Below are 18,855 nucleotides of genomic sequence, written 5' to 3' on the forward strand. Positions count from 1 at the left end.
TCTACTCACATATCATGCGACTTTTGAAGACCAAATTTTGGAGCTAATTTTAAGGGGGTCGCATCATACATGAGATGTACAATTAGCGTATGTAATATTCACATACTAGTATTGTTTGATAAAATACAAATATAATGAATATGCATCTTTTCCATGGATCTTTTAAAAAGTTATGCTTTACTTCACTGTATCCAATAATATTGTATGTATTTTTATATTACTATTGTTGTATTATAAAATACAAAAATAGCAATCAATGTTTTGGTTTGGAAACCAGCTGAGGACGATTTATTTTGCTGTATTGAAGTCAGCGGGAAAGTTTATTTTGCTGTACTGAAGTCAAATCAGAGCGATCTTCTTCCTTCTAGTTAGCATAAATGAATCACAAGATACTCTATTGATATGGATAAGGTTATTTTACGTTATACAGTGTTTACAAGTCAAAATATCACTTTAATTTGTATCATTGTGAACAATATTTACTTATTTTTTCTTTAGTAGATGGTGCTGAGGGCATGTTGATTGCGTAAAAAATCAACAGATTGCGTTCGATATTTTCGCTTGATTTCATCAGAATACTATGAGCTTTCCATATTTATCTTTTATCGGAGTCAACACAGTAAAATGTGTTCTTTAATGCCAAATAGTTTTTGATTAAAACACATTTCTCTCAAATCAGTCTGATGGTGCTATACCAGTTTCAATGTTGCCGATGAACATTCTTTCCTCAGCTTCAGCTACAACTAGCAGCTTATATTTAGCAGTATATGTCCTTGCCAAAGGTTTCTCCATAGTAAATGAGGATATAGTAATGTAAAAATATTTCAGTCCTATTCTATTTAAAGTCACTTGTAACATGACTATGGTTATTTTTCACTATCGTACGATGGTAGAAATGCAAGTAAACCACTGTAGTTATCGGATTTGGTTGTTCATAGCAAATCAGCTGTTTCTGGCTGTATGTGTTTACACATCAAGTATGGCATCACTGATGATACTTTTGGCTTTCTCTTTTACTCTTTTTAACTTAACTAGATGATGGGATAGATAAAGAGATGGCCCGTTACATGAGATACATGATCAAATCCTTGTTTTAGGGTGAAAATTTGGGGGTTGCATGATATGCGAGATCACGTGTTACACAATTATAAAAATTTCATTTTTATATTAAGTAACTTACCAAGTAATTACATAGCTGAATCACACACTGTTAATTTTCTAAACAGAAAATAAATTTGATATATTAAGTTAGCTACTGCTAAATGCTTGCTGGTACCTTACCTTGTGAGGGAGCTACGACAGGTAATTACTGCCTCTGTTTGTTGCTCCTCTTGACCCATAGTGACATGGCATCAAAGCCATGAATTGCCCCCTACTGTAGTGGGTGTTTTGCAGCCATGGGATACTTTTGCTTGTTGCCAAAGCTAACAATACAGTTAAAAGCCCTTGCCCTGGGCTCATTGCAACAACATGACCAGAACACTACCTACACCATATTGAAAACACCACCCATCCATAAAAAACAAAAACTGGAGGGTACTCCAGTACACAGTATCTCCAGGTTCTCCAAACAAACTCGTGAACCTTAATCAATTAGACATACTCCCATCCCTCATTCCCCAGTACCATGCCAGCCACGGAGAACAGACCTAACATACTGCAATTGTCATACATCACCTCTACATCCTACAGATAATGTGTCGTGAACACTGACCTGCATCTCCAATACATAGCCTGTAGGATCATGGAGAGTGAGAGGTTATGCTTGAACACCAAAGAAGTTGCGACTGCTCTTATTTCATGAGCCATGGCTTTCAGTGAATGGAAAACTTCTTGAACTTTTGAGTGTGACTCTATAATCACATCTTTTAAAAAGAAAGTCAAAGCATTCTTTGACAAGGCACACAATAGATTTCTAACAGACCCCCATAAGTTCTGAGAAGGGGCTCTTATTTTCTTTGTGCTTTCAATAATGCTTAAGTGCCCTGACATAACAGAGTGCTCTCTTCTGCTCTATTGGACTCGGAATATTCGTTAGACTCTTGACCAAAAATGAAGGGGCCAAGATTTGGAAGGGTTTTCATTTTTAGCTATAAAGCCTTGAGTAAAAGAACATGTTGAGTTTCCTTGAGAAAAATCCCTTTTTTATCGAGGGCATGTAGTTCACTAATCCTTTTACCTGTCATCAAGGCCATTAAAAATGACAAATTTTTAATCAATTTGTATTTTTCCTAACTAATAAACCTGATGTTTGTAGCTGACAGACCAACAAAAGACTGACCTCTGGAAAGGATGACTTTGCCTACCATGACATATTTTCTCACATGCTTAGATGTGAAGGCTAACAGAAAAACTGTTTTCATAGTTAGGTGGTGATATGATGACTATCACAGTGGTTCACAAAGGGCCCTAGTAAGGCTGCAGAGGACTAAAGAAAGCTCGTATCTAGGTGACTGGATCATCCTACATGGAAACTTTTCCTTTAATGAAAAAGGAGCCATTCAAGATGCTTGGACATCACTTCGGTGCTTTGGAATTCTAACACTTGACAGAGATCTACATGTAGCCTGTGGTTCCATAAACCAACAGATTCTTCGAGTGGAGTAAATGGAATATAAGAATGACTGGATTGATATTCCTTTCAGTAACCCTAATAAAAAAAAATAAAAAATAAAATAAAACACACATCAATTCACCAGGTGGCAGTTGACTGTTGAAGTTTGGCATGAAAAGCACTGGCTGCAGCAGCAACCTCTGCAAAGACTTGACCTCTAAGGCCAAACAATAACCTCACTGTAGAATTGTAGATGTGCATCAGGTTCATGGTCTCTTCTGGGTTATCCAGGTCCTGGGTGGATAGCTAGCCAATTCAGGGTCTCTTCCAAGTTAGCAGGGTTTTGTTGGGAACAATCAATGTTATTTGAGTGTGGTTGGAGGTCCTTACCTTAACTAACACCTGCCTAATCAGGCAGAGCAGAGGGAGGTTAAAAACATCAAAGGTAACTCACATGGTATCCATCCCAGAGGCTGATTCCAGGTGTGCTAGACACTTCACTGGAAGTTTGTTATGAACAGATACACCACAGACATGCCCCACAACTACCTCAGAGCACTGAAGACATTTGGATCAAGTGGCCATTCAAATGACAGAACCTGCTCTGCTTTGCTGAGACTTGGTATTCTCCTCCTTGGCACAAACCTCTGGAAGATTTTGACATCATTGGCCGTATCCCAAACAAAAATCTACAACACTCGACAACACACAGGTTTGGGCCTTGATACTCTGTGGTTCATGAGGAAGGGTACTGTGATCTTGAGGACATTACCACCAAAGGAAACCTCTCTTAATTAACATCATTCAAGATGGTGACTGGGTGATTGAAACTGTTCAGTTATAAGTGAAGTGTAAAGGGCCTGAAACACTTTAAACAGAACAGACTTCTACACAGATACACTTTGGCCAATCATGGATTGCCATATATAGATAGGATGATCCAGTCTTTGGGGATACTCCTGCAATATGGACAAAAATCCTCAAGATCCAGTCTTCTGTTGAATGGACAAGAGTATCTTATGAATACATCTCAATACCTTTTTTTTCCCATGTACCGTTGGACTACCACCCGACATGGGTGTGCATGAAATACTGTTCAACAAGCCATGATAGGATAGGACATCACCTCCAGGTTGCTTTAGTGACTCCCAACAAGCAAATACAAATATGGAGAGCAATTTATACCATTTCTGGTATTGCCCTGAAGCCTACTTGTAAGAGATGAAGTTAACTTTTGCACATCAAGCTAAACAACAGCTTTTCAACCACTCCCTTTGGAATTCATTAGAGAACTATGAGGTTAACAGGAATTCCCAAGATTGATTTTGATGGTCAAAGTAATACACGTTGAATTCTTGCATAACTAGGACTTCAAGTTGGATATCTCCACAATTGCATCTCTTTTTAAGTACATGTCTACCATGCAGACCTTGGGAGGATGAGGAAAGGTGAAAAGGAAGGATAAGTAAAGGTGACTACTTTATTGTGAGTGTGGGAGGGTTTGGAAAATGTCTGTTTTTAACCTGATTTTTTTTTTTATCTTATTTGTTAACCATGGCATAGTACATTAATCAAACAAATATCAAGCTAAGTAAAAAAAAAAAAAGTATAAAAGGAAAAACAAGCATTTTGGAACTAATCATACATCTTTAAACTCAATATATTAACTGTAAGTTCCTTAAGAGATAACAATATCAAAACATCAAAATATATGAGTACTCTTTGGTAAACACTATTATTCATAAATAATCAAACTTTTAAATGACCAAACAACAACATACTTTGTCCTGTGCATTCAACTGTGCTCGTTCTTTTTCCCCATCCTGCATCACAGGGCCTCGCCACTGAAGTATCATAACAATACAAGTAGCTCTTCTTTCTTCAGCTGATGGAGATTTGGCTTGGCCAACCCGACATACACAGTGAATGGAGCTTTCATCATCAGCATTTTTCTTGTTGGGATTCCCTCCAAGATCACATAGAAAAGTCCTTCAAAGAGTATCAAACAATAAAAATTAGTTTTTGTTATAAAAATAAATGCAGTGGCTTTCCCATCTGCCACCCCACAAACCAAGAAATACAAAGCAGAAAAAATTAGTGAATGAAATGCCTGACCAAAAGTAAAATGGATGAAAAACACTGGCATCTTTCAAGATGTTCTCCATAACAAGATATTTATAATAAAAATACTTTCTTTCAGCTAAATCCAAGCATATCTACTCAAGAGGCACAATGCCTCTGGGAAGTCACTCAGAATCTTCTGCCATTACATAGCTTGAATACAGGCATCTTCAAGTTATTTCCCACATTTGTTGATACACCCACTTTTAAAGTTCCAATTAATTTCAGTTTCATATTCAAACCTATTACTGCATCATTCCATAGATTTACAGTAACTACTAAATTTTGACACTCAAAAAAGCAATTTCACTGTCTATAACCTGGTGTGACATCTAATATTATTCACAACACACCTGACAATATATCTAAAAAGCCAGCAGAATAGCATGCTCCAGGCGAGCAGCACTCTCACAGACATTATGTACCATGCTAGTAAGTAAACAAAATAACCTTTAAAAATATTATATCTTCATTATGTTAAATGTAATGTTTTTACTTTTTCATAAAAAATTAATTAATTACTTACATTCATTATTAAGGTTAAATGATAGCCTTAACATACTAGGATGGTTGTTTACCACATTCCTTATAAAGACCTTACTATTGTACTACTATTACTATACCAATTCAAAGCAAGAAAAACTATTTTGCCATCCAGCTGTGATGCATATTTCCAATGCATACATCACTGCTTTACATAAGACTTTCTCACTCATCCTGGCAAGTAAAGAAAGGATCATGTGAAGACATGTCTAAGATATGAGAGCACTCCTTATAATGTACTAGAATTTATGGCTTTGAAATGCAAAATTGCTTTAAAATATTAAACATACATTAGACATATGAAGTCTTAAAAGTTACTTTTACATTAAACTAGGATTATTGTTATTATATTAGGTAGTTTAATCAGATCACTGAGCTATGTTTTTCAGCTCTCACAAGGCTGCTCAAAGAACTGTGTTTACTGATGTAAGGTTTAAATTTTATATATCAAATAACAGTTCTTTAACTATTTTAAAACTGGGTTAGTATATATGCTTGTTTACAGAATTTACATTCATTGCCAATTATATTTTGGGCAATCTCACAAAAAATGTTTAATTTTTAATGTAACTCTATAGTCAGTACATATAGGACTGGATCATGTGGACTAATCATCAAGTACCCATGGGCCAAACATGAGTGACCAATTCTATAAAATGTATTATGATAGCCTGCCTTAACTCTGTGTTCCAATGTTAATCTTTTAAAGAGTGATGTACTCTTAATGTGATCATTTTCTGACCTGTTTTGTGACAAAATGAGAGCTAGGGACTCAACACTTTGCTGGCCTTGAGTAAGCAGTCATTACCAAAATGCATCAAAGTTCTTGCAATGGTCTACAAATTCCCCAACAATAATGGATGAACTACTTATTCTGCATATAGCCAGTCTGGTTTACCAAATTTCTGAACAAGTGAATGAATGACAAACTATGGTAATTGCCTCTATCTGCAAGACCTTGGGCCTATGAAGCAGTTGGAATAAGTCATTCAACTTGGCCATACCCTCAGACTTGAAGGTGTGTTAAGGTCATCCTTGACTGCATCCTAACCTACTCTAATCTACTTCAAATATATTCAAATGTAGTATATGTACTTTACTCTCAAATATCATCCAAAATTTTAGTCACTGAGGCTTTATAATCAATAGCACTATTTGTACTGTGTCAAACTTTCAAAAGTTGAATTTCTACTGGAAAGAACTAAAATCCAAATTATTTCTCATGAAATCATTTTCTTCCCCACTCTCTCACACACTGCTTTGTAATTAATAGTAAAAACTTGAACCATAAAAGTTTACTTTCCTTTACACAGACATTTTGATGGGCAACCCATTAAGTACATAGTATATATACATAATAATAAAAGACAGAAGAAATAAAAATCTGGCACTAAGCCACACAAAAAAATAGGAAGAGCTAAAAAACCAGAAATTAGTGATATTCAAAGATCCGATGATTTTTAATTTCCATAAAATATGCTTGATTAGTATTATGTAGTATTTTGGATGTTGCAAAGTTGCCTATTTGGAGGAAGAACTACCATCTTCCCTTCTAAGAAAAAATTACCAAAATTATACAGTGCATATAGTAAACAGTCAACAAGGACAACTTACAGTGGTAAGACAATCTAGGTAAGATTTAAATTAATTGCCTCTGACTTAATCTGGACAACTAAGAAAACAAAACAAGGGCACTGCAAATACGAGGACATTAACATTTACTTCAAATAGAGCCAAATAAGGTTAATTTAAATCATTAGTATTTTATAAAAGCAGACCAAGCAAATTCAACTGCTAAAAGTAACTGAACACCAAAGTTTGACAGCAGTGAAGAGGTTCAATTACAGTATATTCAACTTGAAGACATAAAGAAAAAGGTAGGATCATTAATTTTACTAAGTTATAAGATCCTACTCAGTTATCCTCAGATTTGAGTTGGTAAATGAAACAAAACAAAAGACATTAAAGCTTGCAACATATTACAGAGGATGGCTGGGAGGTATACACTAAAGATATGTACATAAGGTTCAATCATCAAAGGTTAAGCAGACAAGATTAGAAAAAAAACTGGAGAAGATTCTTGATAAAGAAGACAAAAATGCAGAGGAGACAACAGAAACTTGATCACAATACTTTACGTCAGGAAAGGAAGCAAATGATTTATCATAAAAAATATAGTAAATAAAAACTGTGCAATAATTTCCACGGGCAGGAAAAGCTGTCCCTTGTTCATATGAACGTTTAAGGCTAGAGAAAGTGTGAGAGATGCTATCATAGATTTGAATGATCTAATACAGCAAAAAAACTGTGAAAGAGGAACCAGTTTTCGATTAATTCTAGAAAACACAGAGAGAAGAATTCACCGAGAAACACCAATCAAAGAATTAGGTTTTATCTCTAGAAAAGTAAGGAATAAAGCCAACATAATAAAGAAAGAAACATGGACTTCCAGAAGCTGGTTGGAACTTCTCTTGCATGAGATCAAGAATTGTTTTTGGTAAAAGACAATATACTTGGATTTCATTGTTTCTCCAGAATGCAGAGATGAATCATTAACAGGTATAAAACTAGGCAGAAGAAAAACTGATATTCTTGCTCTCTTAACTGCTTGGTTTAAAAGCACCAGCTGTAAGGAAAGCAGATATTATACTTCTAATCTTACAACTACTGACAGGGTGTCAGTGGTGCTTAACTAGAGTGAACAACCCCCAATATCATAGAGGAAAGCCAGCAGTAAGAACCTACTGTGATTCCAAAGTTTACAATTTGATCGATCAATCTGCCGAGTCAGGAAGTTAGACTTCTAGTAGAATAAGTGGCCTTGCATCTTTACTGACGCGTTAATGTAATTTCAGCAATGAGTGGTTCATCAATGGGACCACTCAAAAATGTTAGGCTCTGTTCCACAACAAATAGTTGATCCCCATTTCACTAGTTATAATAACATTACACAACCACATTTTCAGCCTTTAATAATATTCAGATAGTATACCTGATATCCTTACTCTTAACTGCATGGTTTAAAAGCACCAGCTGTTAAGAGTAAATAGTATCAGAAGTGGGGAGAGCTTTAACAGAAGAAAGGACATCCTAAACCCAAATGACTAAGGTTCTAGTCGCACTGACAGAAGATGCTATCAAGGCAGGATTTAATTAACAAATTAGTATCTCACAGCTAAATCATGGATTGTCTTGCACAGCTACTCGTCAAGAAATCTTTAACTAACACAGTAGTTACTTGAGTGGAAATAAAACAAATAAAAGTGCAGAGAACATAAAAAAATGAACCACTTTTTATGCATAATTAAATGATCTGAGATAAAGAAAAGCACTTCACTGGACACTTACCATCCCTATTAGTTTAAACAGAAAACATCAGTTTTAATACAAAAATATCTCTGGCAAAAAAATTAATTCTGGATACCTATCTCTTAATGATATCCTTGCCAAATTTATTTATGCAAACTGGGTTGTGACCCTAGAATGCTAAGATTCATGGCTAGAGTTTGGTGGCTTGATCATGATACAAATAAGGAATAAACAAAAAGACATGGTTTCCAGGAAGTGAATGAAGATCTCAGATTGAGATAATTCGGTATGTGATAAGCAGAGATAAAAAAAAAAGTTAGTAAGAAAAGTCCTAAAAGGCACAGAAAAGGGGCAGAGATGAAGACCTGGACCAGATGAAATTTAAAGGCAAGTGAAAGACATGAGAGTGGAAAAACTGGTGTATAAATCATCAATGATGAAAATGATATTTTTATGATAAAATAATGTTTTACGTATACTTACCTGGTAGTTACATATAGCTGTAGTCTCCGACGTCACGGCAGAATTTCGAATTTCGCAGCAGCGCTAATTGACTGGTTAGGTGATTCTCGTACCCCCTCCCTCTACCAGGGAATGTAGAACTACCACAACTAAACCTCAGAATTTTGATGCCTACCTGTCCATGTGAGGGAGGTGGGTGGGCTCTAATGATGTAACTACCAGGTAAGTATACGAAAAACATTACCTGGTAGTTACATATAGCTGATTGGCACATTTTGGAGGTGGGACCATAGCAGCTAACCATATTTAATGAGGAATTTCTATTGGAATTTAGTAGTTCTCTTTTAGTCCTAACCTTTTAAGATAGCTGACTTGAAGGTTACTGCCTCTTAAGTCTGCCGATCTTGAAAGCCTTGACGAAGTACATGGAGCCTTGCGTCAAACCATAGACACGTACCCAGCATTGGCGAGGTATATGGAACCGTGCGCCAAGCTATATATACATGCCAGCATTGGCGGGGTATATGGAGCCGCGCACCAAGCTATAGAAGTGTACCAGCTTTGGCGTGATATATGGATCCGAGCGCCAAGCTATAGACACTTACATGTAGTCTAGGACTAACCGTGGACTGACATGCGATAATTATACGTCTGCTCATGGAGCCGTACACAATAAAACAATAAGGACAACAACAACATGGGAATCACCTTCACCTAAATATATTTTTACCCTTTACCTAAATGGACTGTAGGGTACCACTAGTACACTTCCGTACCCTCAGACACCCTTAAAAAACAAACAACACCAAAGATCAAGTTAAAAATTATTATTAGGAAGGATTGACTTCCTTTCTTCCCTTACCCAACACCGTGCCAGTTACTACAAAAGGTCCCAATGTGGAACAGTTTTCGTACACTGCTTGAATCTCTGTTAAATAATGTGTTGCAAACACTGACTTACATTTCCAATACGTCGCATTGATAATGGCGTCTAAAGATAAATTGCGTTTATACGCCATAGAAGTTGCAACAGCTCTGACTTCATGGGCCTTCACTCTAGCCAGATCAACCTCTGGTTCTCCCAACTGAGAGTGAGCTCACTATTAAATCCCTCAAAAAAAAGGATATTGCATTCTTAGATAATATCCTCGAAGGATTTCTTACTGAACACCAAAGATTGTCTGACCCTCCTCTTATTTGTTGAGTCCTGTGTATACAATACTTCAGGGCTCTTACTGGACATAATGATCTCTCTTGGTTCTTCCCTCCCTCCTACTAACTCTGAGAGGCCCTTTATTTCAAACGAACGAGGCCATGGTTGTGAGGGTGACTCGTTCTTTGCTAAAAAGCCAATTGTCGATGTGCATATTGCTTTGTCTTGTGTAAATGCCACTCTTTTATCGATGGCGTGAATTTCACTTATCCTTTTGGCCGACGCTAGAGCCACTAAGAATAATGTTTTCCTAGTGAGATCTCTGAAAGCTATCTCACTTAACGGTTCAAACCTCGTAGATAGAAGCCATTTGAACACTATATCTAGATTCCAAGAGATCACCTTATTTCATTCCTGTTTCTTTGTATCAAAGGATTTTAATAAATCTGACAGTTCCTGATTTGTTCAGAGACATCCATTACCCCTATGCTTGAATACTGAGGATAGCATGGCCCTGTATCCTTTGATAGTAGGAGTCGAGAGTTTCCTTTCTGTTTTAAGGAAAATAAGGAAGTCTGCCATTTGAATTATAGAGGTTTTAGTAGACGAGACTCCATGCTGTCTACACCAGGCCCTAAAAATTGACCATTTTGCCTGGTAGACAGCTGCTGAAGATTCTCTCTTTGGCCTGGTAATAGCCCGTGAAGCTCATCTCGAAAACCCCTTCTGTCTGAGGGTACGCTCGACAGTCTGAATGCGGTCAGACGTAGTGTGGATATTCTCGTGGAATCTCCTGAAATGAGGTTGTTTGAGTAAATCTACTCGCTCTGGAAGTTTCCTCGGGTAGTCTATTAGAAGGTCCAGGATCTCCGGGAACCATTCTCTTGCTGGCCAGAATGGAGCTATTAACGTCATTCTGACATTTGCGTGTTGCCTGAACTTTGTCAATACTGCCCTGATCATTTTCATTGGAGGAAAGGCATAGAGGTCCAAGTCTGACCAATCTAGCAGCATTGCGTCTAAAGCGAACGCTTTCTTGTCGGGTACGGGGAACAATATATTGGCAATCTTGTTGTCTTTTCCATGGCAAACAAGTCCACTAGAGGTCTTCCCCACAGATTCCACAACTGCTGGCATACCTGTAAGTGCAGAGTCCACTCTGTAGGTAGTACCTGATTTCTCCTGCTCAACTCGTCCGCTCTTACATTGTATCTCCCCTGTACAAACCTGGTGAGCATTCTTGTCCGATTTTCTTTCGCCCAGATGAGTAACTCCCTCGTCGCTTCGCACAGAGAGAAGGAGTGAGTCCCCCCTTGTTTCTTGATGTACGAGAGAGCTGTGGTGTTGTTGCAATTGATGACGACCACTTTTCCCTGTACTTCCTTGGCAAAGGCCTTCAATCCCAAATGTATTGCCTTTAGTTCTTTTAGATTTATATGCCACTGTCTTTGACTGATTGCCCACAAGCCTGACACTTCCTTCTTTCCAAGCACCGCTCCCCATCCTTGATCAGAGGCGTCTGAGAAGAATGCAAGGTTGGGGTTCAGTGGCCAAAGAGACAGACCCTCCTTGAGTCTTTTTTCTAACCTCCACCAAAGGAGATCTTGCTTTATTTCCTCCGTTATTGGAAAAACAAAAGTGTCTGGGACTCTCTTTCTTTCCCAACTTGCTCTGAGGAAGAACTGAAGTGGTCTCATGTAGAGTCTTCCCAGAGTTACAAACTGTTCTATTGACGCTAAGGTCCCCAAAAGACTCATCCACTCGTTGGCTGAGCATGTCTTTTTTGCTAAAAATTGATTGACTTTTCTCAGGCATGAACTCACTCTCTGTTCTGACGGAAAAGCCCGAAAAGCTACTGAGTTCATCGTCACTCCAAGGTAAGTTAAAATTTGGTTCGGAATCAGTTGAGATTTTTTGAAATTCACTAGAAGACCCAGCTCTTCTGTCAGTTGAATTGTCTTCTGCTAAATCCTTCACACACCCTTCTTTCGGCTATGTGAACGGACCAGCCAGTCGTAAATAAATAGAGCGCTACTCTTATTTCTTCTAGGTGTAACCACCTTGCTACTGATGAGAGGACTCTTGTGAATACTTGTGGCGCTGTGGATAGCCCAAAGCATAGGGCCCTGAACTGGTATGTCCTTCCCTGAACCACGAATCTTAGGTACTTCCTCGAGTCTATGTGAATTGGAATGTGGAAGTACGCGTCCTGTAGGTCTATGGAAGCCATCCAATCTCCTTGACGAAGTGCTGACAAAACGACTGGGTGGTCTCCATCGAAAATTTTGTCTTGCTCACAAATTTGTTCAGGGCACTGACATCCAATACTGGTCTCCACCCTCCCGAAGCTTTCGGGACAATGAATAGGCGATTGTAAAAGCCTGGGGTGTTCTGATCTTTTACCAGCTCTATCGCTCTTTTTTTCTAATATGAGCCGACAGTTCCTTTCTCAACGCGCAACATTTCTCTAAGTTTGACAAGTAAGCATGTCCCAAAACTATCAGTACCTTTGCAGGAGAGGGGGATGTTTTACAAACGAAATCGAATATCCTTCCTTCAGTACCGATACTGTCCATGGATCTACTCCTCTTCGTTCTCAAACTTGCCAGAACTCCTGGAGTCTGGCTCCGACTGGTGTGTGAAGGATTCCCTGCTCATTTCTTAGAAGTTGTTGTCTTATTGGGCTTAGGCACGAACCTAAATCTAGGCCTCGATCCTCTGCAATCCTCTTGTTGGTGCTCTGCGAAAGGGCTTCTCCTGCTCGGCAACTGTCGCTGGGCGTACACTCGAAAGTCGTCGTGCCTTTCGGCTTCTTGGCCGACTGAGCTAAAAGGTCTTGAGTGCTTTCTGGACCAGAGAGGCAGAAAATTTCAGACACTAAATCCTTAGGAAAAAGGTTACACTTATCAAGTGGAGCGAACATAAGCGCCGACTTCTGGGTTCTTGTTACTCCCTTAGATGTAAATGCACACCAAAGCTGACGTTTCTTGAGGATCCCCACAGTTAATAAGGAAGCGATTTCAGTCGCTCCATCCCTTATTCCTTTATCAATACAGGACATCACATTGGAGAAGTCACTAAAATGTTCTTCTGACAGGTTAAAAGACTTTGCCTTTCTTCCCAAGGTGCCAATCGACCAATCCAAGAAGCTTATTACTTCCATAAGACTGAAAACCACCTTCAGCAAAATGATATTGTTAAGATACAATAAAGTTTTGTACATACTTACCTGGCAGATATATACTTAGCTATAGACTCGGTCGTCCGACAGAATTTCAAAACTCGCGGCCCACGCGACAGGTAGGTCAGGTGATCCACCATTCCCGCCGCTGGGTGGCGGGTCTGGAACTATTCCCGTTTTCTAAGCCATAATTTCTCTTACACCTGTCTCCTGAGGGAGGCTGGGTGGGCCATTAATCGTATATATCTGCCAGGTAAGTATGTACAAAACTTTATTGTATCTTAACAATATCATTTTTGTACAAGTAACTTACCCAGCAGATATATACTTAGCTGATTGGCACCCTTGGTGGCGGGCAAGAGACAGCTAAAAACAAAATAATACTTAACTAAATACATTAAAAAAACAGGGAAAAAACAACCTATGTTCTTGGATAACATAATCCATAGTTCCTACCTTATTGGGCTGAAGACTTCATGACTACTGTCGATGAGTCTGCTTGCCTCAAGAGTTTCAACGAGGAATGAACCTATGGTGAATAACTCTTTGGATCGTGTCAATGGGGGCTAGCCCGCTTACGCGACAGAGCCTATACTGGATCGTACAATTTGGGGGCTGACCCACTTACATGGTAGAGCCTTGACCTTTGTCATATCAATGGAGACTCTGCCCTCTTACATGACAGAGTTAAGGTTATTAAACAAATCACAAAGAGCACTGAGCTAATCCCGATCACCTGACCATGTTAGTCTTGTTACAATCTATGAATTGTAAGAGGGTCCCTATTCCCTCTGACAATTAACCAATAAAAACAACCACCAATAAACAGTAATTTAAGCCTTAAACTAAATAGGAAGGATTAGCCTCAGCCCCTTCTCCCAGCACTGAATTCGCCGAAACATACGCTCCCAGAGCAAAGCACTTTTCGTACGAAATTTTAACATACTCTTAGGTAATTCGAGGCGAACACCGAATTACATCTCCAAAATGTCGACTCTATAAGAGCCTGAAGCGACCATGTTTTGTGAAAAGCCATCGACGTTAGCTATGGCTCTCACTTCATGAGCTCTCACTCTGAGAACCTTGAAATGCTCTTCTTCGCATTTAAGGTGAGCTTCCTTATTACATCTCTTTTATGAAGAATGTAAGGGCGTTCTTAGAAATCGCTCTTTTCGGATCTCTTACAGAGCACCAAAGACTTTCTTCTGTGCCTTTCAGCAACTTCTTCTTCTCCAGGTAGAACTTGAGTGCCCTGACTCGGACACAAAGTCCTTCTAGTTCTCTCCCTGTTAATGAAGATATTCCTTTTATCTCAAAGCTTCTTGGCCAAGGCTTTGAGGGATTTTCATTTTTCGCTAGAAAAAATGGTTGAAAAGGAGCAAATCGCTGAATCCTTCTTAAACCCCACTTTACCTTCCAAAAGCTTGCAACTCGCTCACTCTCTTGGCTGTTGCTAACGCAAAAAAGGATAAAGACTTTCTTGTTAAGTCCCTAAACGAAGCTGCGTGAGACGGTACGAATTTTTCCGACATAGGAACTTGAGGACCACATCCAAGTTCCAGCGTCAGGCTTCTTGATTACATGTTCTTTCGTGTGGTCTCAAAAGACCTTATAAGGTCATGAAGATCTTTATTGTTGTCAGATCTATTCCTCTATGTCGAAAAAACTGAGGCCAGCATACTTCTGTAACCCTTCACTGTTGAAACTGCCAGGTTACAGTCTTTTCTCAAATATAGGAGAAAATCTGCGATTTCAGTTACAGAGGTAACTGGAGGAGGATATTTTCTGGTTTTTCCCTACACCATCTTCTAAACAACTCCCACTTCGACTGATATACTTTAGAAGTGGAGACTCTTCTGGCTCTTGCAATAGCCTTCGCCACTTCTCGTGAAAAGCCCTTGCTCTGACAAGTCCTTCGACAGTCTGAAGGCGGTCAGACTTAGAGCGGGGAGGTTTTTGTGAAACCTGTCGAAGTGGGGTTGTTTGAGAAGATCGTTCCTTAGTGGAAGCGATCTTGAAAATCCACTAACCACTCCAGAACCTCTGTGAACCAATCGAGAGCGGCCAAAAGGGAGCGATGAGGGTCATTCTTGTTCCTTCCGAGCAAGCGAACTTCCTCTCAACACTTCTCCTACTATCTTGAAAGGAGGGAAGGCGTACGCTCCAAGCCGTCCAATCTAGCAGAAAGCTGTCTACTGCTACTGCTTGAGGATCCGAGATCGGGGAGCAATAGGTTTCTAATCTGTGGTTCTTGTTGGTCGCGAACAGGTCTATATTGGGCCTTCCCCACAGATGCCACAGTTGTTGGCAAATCTGAGGATTGAGAGTCATTCCGTGGGTAGGACTTTATCTTTTCTGCTTAACAGATCTGCCCGGACATTTTTCTCTCCCTGTACAAACCTTGTGAGGAGAGAGATCTTCCTTTCCTGTGCCCAAATCAGCAGATCCTTTGCTGATTCGGTACAGGGAAAAGGAATGCGTCCCCCCTTGCTTCTTTATATAAGCGAGGGCTGTTTGTGTTTGTCCGAGTGAATCTGAATCCCCAGACCTGAGACCTGTTCCTCGAAATGAACCAAAGCTAGATGAATGGCTGTTAGCTCTTTCTTGTTGATGTGCCAGGACACTTGTTCTCCTTCCCAAATGCCTGACACTTCTTGCGAACCTAGGGTCGCTCCCCACCCTGAATCTGAGGCGTCTGCAAAACAACGTTAGGCGGCGGGTTTTCTGTAAGCGAAGGGAGATTCCCTTGCTTAGTTTCTGTGGATCTAACCACCAACGGATATTCTCCTTGATCCGTTTCGAGATTGGAAAAGTCTCTCCCAGATTGTTGGACTTCCAATCCCACTTCTCCTTCAGATAAAATTGAAGGGGTCGTAGGTGAAGTCTTCCTAAGGAAACGAACTGTTCCATCGAGGAGAGGGTCCCCAGCAAGCTCATCCATTCCCTCGCGGAACAATGTTCTTTCCTTAAGAAGACTGACACCTTTTCTAGGCAGCGTTCTCTCCTTTCCTGCGAAGGATACGCTAGAAAATCCCGAGAATCCATCTGAATCCCCCAGATAGACAATACTTTGCTGGGGAGTCAGCATGGATTTCTCGTGATTTACTAAAAGTCCTAAGGACTTTGTCAACTTTAGAGTCACTAAAAGGTCCTCCAGACATTTTTTCTCCGATTGGGCTCTTATTAGCCAATCGTCAGATATAACGAGATCCTGATCCCATTTCCCAGATGTAGCCAATAAGCTACATTCTTCATGATGTCCGTAAAGAACTTGAGGGGCAGTCGAAAGTCCGAAGCACATCGCTCGGAACTGGAACACTTTCCCTTGGAACATGAACCTCGATATTTCCTTGCTGCCGGATGAATTGGCACATGGAAATACGCATCCTGAAGGTTCCAGGGACACCATCCAGTCCCCTGGACGAAGAGCAGATAGAACAGAGGAAGACGTCTCCATTGAAAAATTTCTTCTTCAAGACAAAGAAATTCAGGGCACTGACGTCTAGAATTGGTCTCCATCCCCCGAGCTTTCGGTACCAGGAAAGCCGATTGTAGAATCCTGGGGACTGGAGATCTTGAACCAGTTCTACTGCTTCCTTGGAAATCATCTGTTCCACTGCTTGCAACTAGCAAGCTTTCGGACCGGATCCGAGTATCTGGCGGTTAACTCCCTTGGAGTTGTCGTCAAGGGAGGATTTTCCCTGAAGGGGATCAAGTATCCTTTTTTCAGGATAGAGAGGGACCAGGAGTCCGCTCCCTTCTGCGCCCAGACTTTGGCAAAGTGGAGTAGCCTGACGCCTACTTTCGTCTGGAGGACTTGCTGTTCATCTAGACTTCCCGAAGGACCTTTCCATTCTAGATGGTCTACTCTTTCTCTCTGGTCTTCGACCTCTAAGAGGGGCTCTAGAAGAGGAGGCCCCTCGAAAGGGCTGAACAAAAGAGGGTCTCTCTTCTCTATCGGCACTGCCGGCCTAAACTTCTTGGCTGAGTGCGTGAGTAGATCTTGAGTTGCCTTCTCCGTAAGAGATTTCGAAAACCTCTCTAACCGTCTCTTGTGGAAAAAGGTGCGGGGATAAAGGAGCAAAAAGAAGAGATGTCCTTTGCAGGGTGATACTGCTCTTGCTAAGAAAGAGCTAAAGACAGATCTCTTCTTCAAAACTCCCGTTCCAAAAAGAGAGGCAACTTCCACAGAACCGTCCATGACCGCTCTGTCCAGGCAAGCCAGGACGCTCGAAAGTTCCTCCATGGAAACAAAGTCCGTGTCCTGAGCTCTCTTCGCTAATGCTCCTAACGCCACAGTCCATAAAGTTGAAGACTTCAAGGGTTTTAAAGAGGCCCTTTAGAAGGTGGTCCAGCTCACACATGCCCCAAGTCGCCTTAGCAGACAGCAACGACTTCTCCTAGCAGAGTCCACTAAGGAAGCAAAAAATCCGCATCCGCGGAAGAAGGCAGGGCTAACCCCATCGGCTCTTTGGTCTCGTACCACCTTCCTGGTTTGCCTGTTAACTTGGAAGGAGGGCAGGAAAAAACTGTCTTGCCCGCTTCCCTTCTGGAAGTCAACCACTCTGAAAAAGTTTTCAATGCCTTTTTCATACAAAGAGCGGGGCGCATCTTAACGAAGGAAGACGAATTTGAGAGCTTTAGTGCTGGACATCAACGATCCTGGTGAAGGAGGCGTCCGCAGGATGAAGGGAGTCTCCGAACTCCTTTAGCAGCAAAAGAGAAAGTCTCTTGTAGTCCGAAACTGCTACATCTACAGGCTCTTCGTCTTCCGATACCTGGTCCAACTGATCTACAGAAGGAGATCGTTTTGGAGTGATCTGGCTCTTCCCGGGAGAAGAACTCCTTTCCCGAGAAGGGGAGTGCGGAACATTAGCACTCCTATACGAAGAGTGAGGCTCCTGTCTGTCGGCAACACTCTTGTGCCTACTAGACTCTTGTTGTCTAGGTTCGTCGGGTTCGTGGCGCTTGCTAGGCTCCTGGCGTCCTGATTCAGGGCGCTTGAAAAGATCCCCGCCGTTTCCTGATTCCTGGACGCTTAACAGGCTCTTGGCGCCCTAACACTTGACGCCTAACGTACTCCTGGCGTCCTGTTTTCTGGCGCCCTAACTCCTGGCGCCCTGACTCCTGACGCCCTGACTCGTGGCGCCCTGACTCCTGGCGCCCTGACTCCTGGCGCCCTGACTCATGGCGTCCTGGCTCATAGCGTCCTGATTCCTGCCTTCTAGCAGAATCCTGACGTCCTGAATCCAGCGTTCTAAGAGGCTCTTGACGTCCTTTCTTGCGTCTTGCTGCCTCTTTGCGCCTGTCTGGCTCCTGGTCCTGAAGACCCAAGGGATCCTGATACCTAAATCGGTTTTCCGGTTCCTTGTAGCTAAACCGCTCGAGACTTCTGCTCGATGCGCTGTGTCTAAGAGGGCGCTTCGGGGAAGCCAGCCTATAGGGCGGAAAGGGCTCTTCTCTCAGGAGAACAACTCCTATCCGATGAGTCCCTTGACGAAGGCGATAAACGCCCGGAGATCGTGAGAGTTC

The 18,855-nt window shown here is 40.9% G+C and overlaps 1 protein-coding gene across 3 annotated transcripts in view; it reads right to left on the minus strand.

Annotated features, from left to right (window-relative positions):
- The window catches only part of LOC135200995 (ankyrin repeat and IBR domain-containing protein 1-like), a 228,209-nt gene that overhangs the window by 177,816 nt on the left and 31,538 nt on the right, over positions 1-18,855 (minus strand). For all 3 annotated transcript variants that reach the window (XM_064229796.1, XM_064229798.1, XM_064229797.1), the window contains exon 4: positions 4,336-4,543. In XM_064229796.1, coding sequence (XP_064085866.1) covers positions 4,336-4,543 — 208 coding nt within the window. The remainder of the gene's footprint in view (positions 1-4,335; positions 4,544-18,855) is intronic.

The sequence above is a fragment of the Macrobrachium nipponense genome, chromosome 27 (genome assembly GCF_015104395.2).
Source record: "Macrobrachium nipponense isolate FS-2020 chromosome 27, ASM1510439v2, whole genome shotgun sequence".
Taxonomy (NCBI): Eukaryota; Metazoa; Arthropoda; class Malacostraca; order Decapoda; family Palaemonidae; genus Macrobrachium; species Macrobrachium nipponense.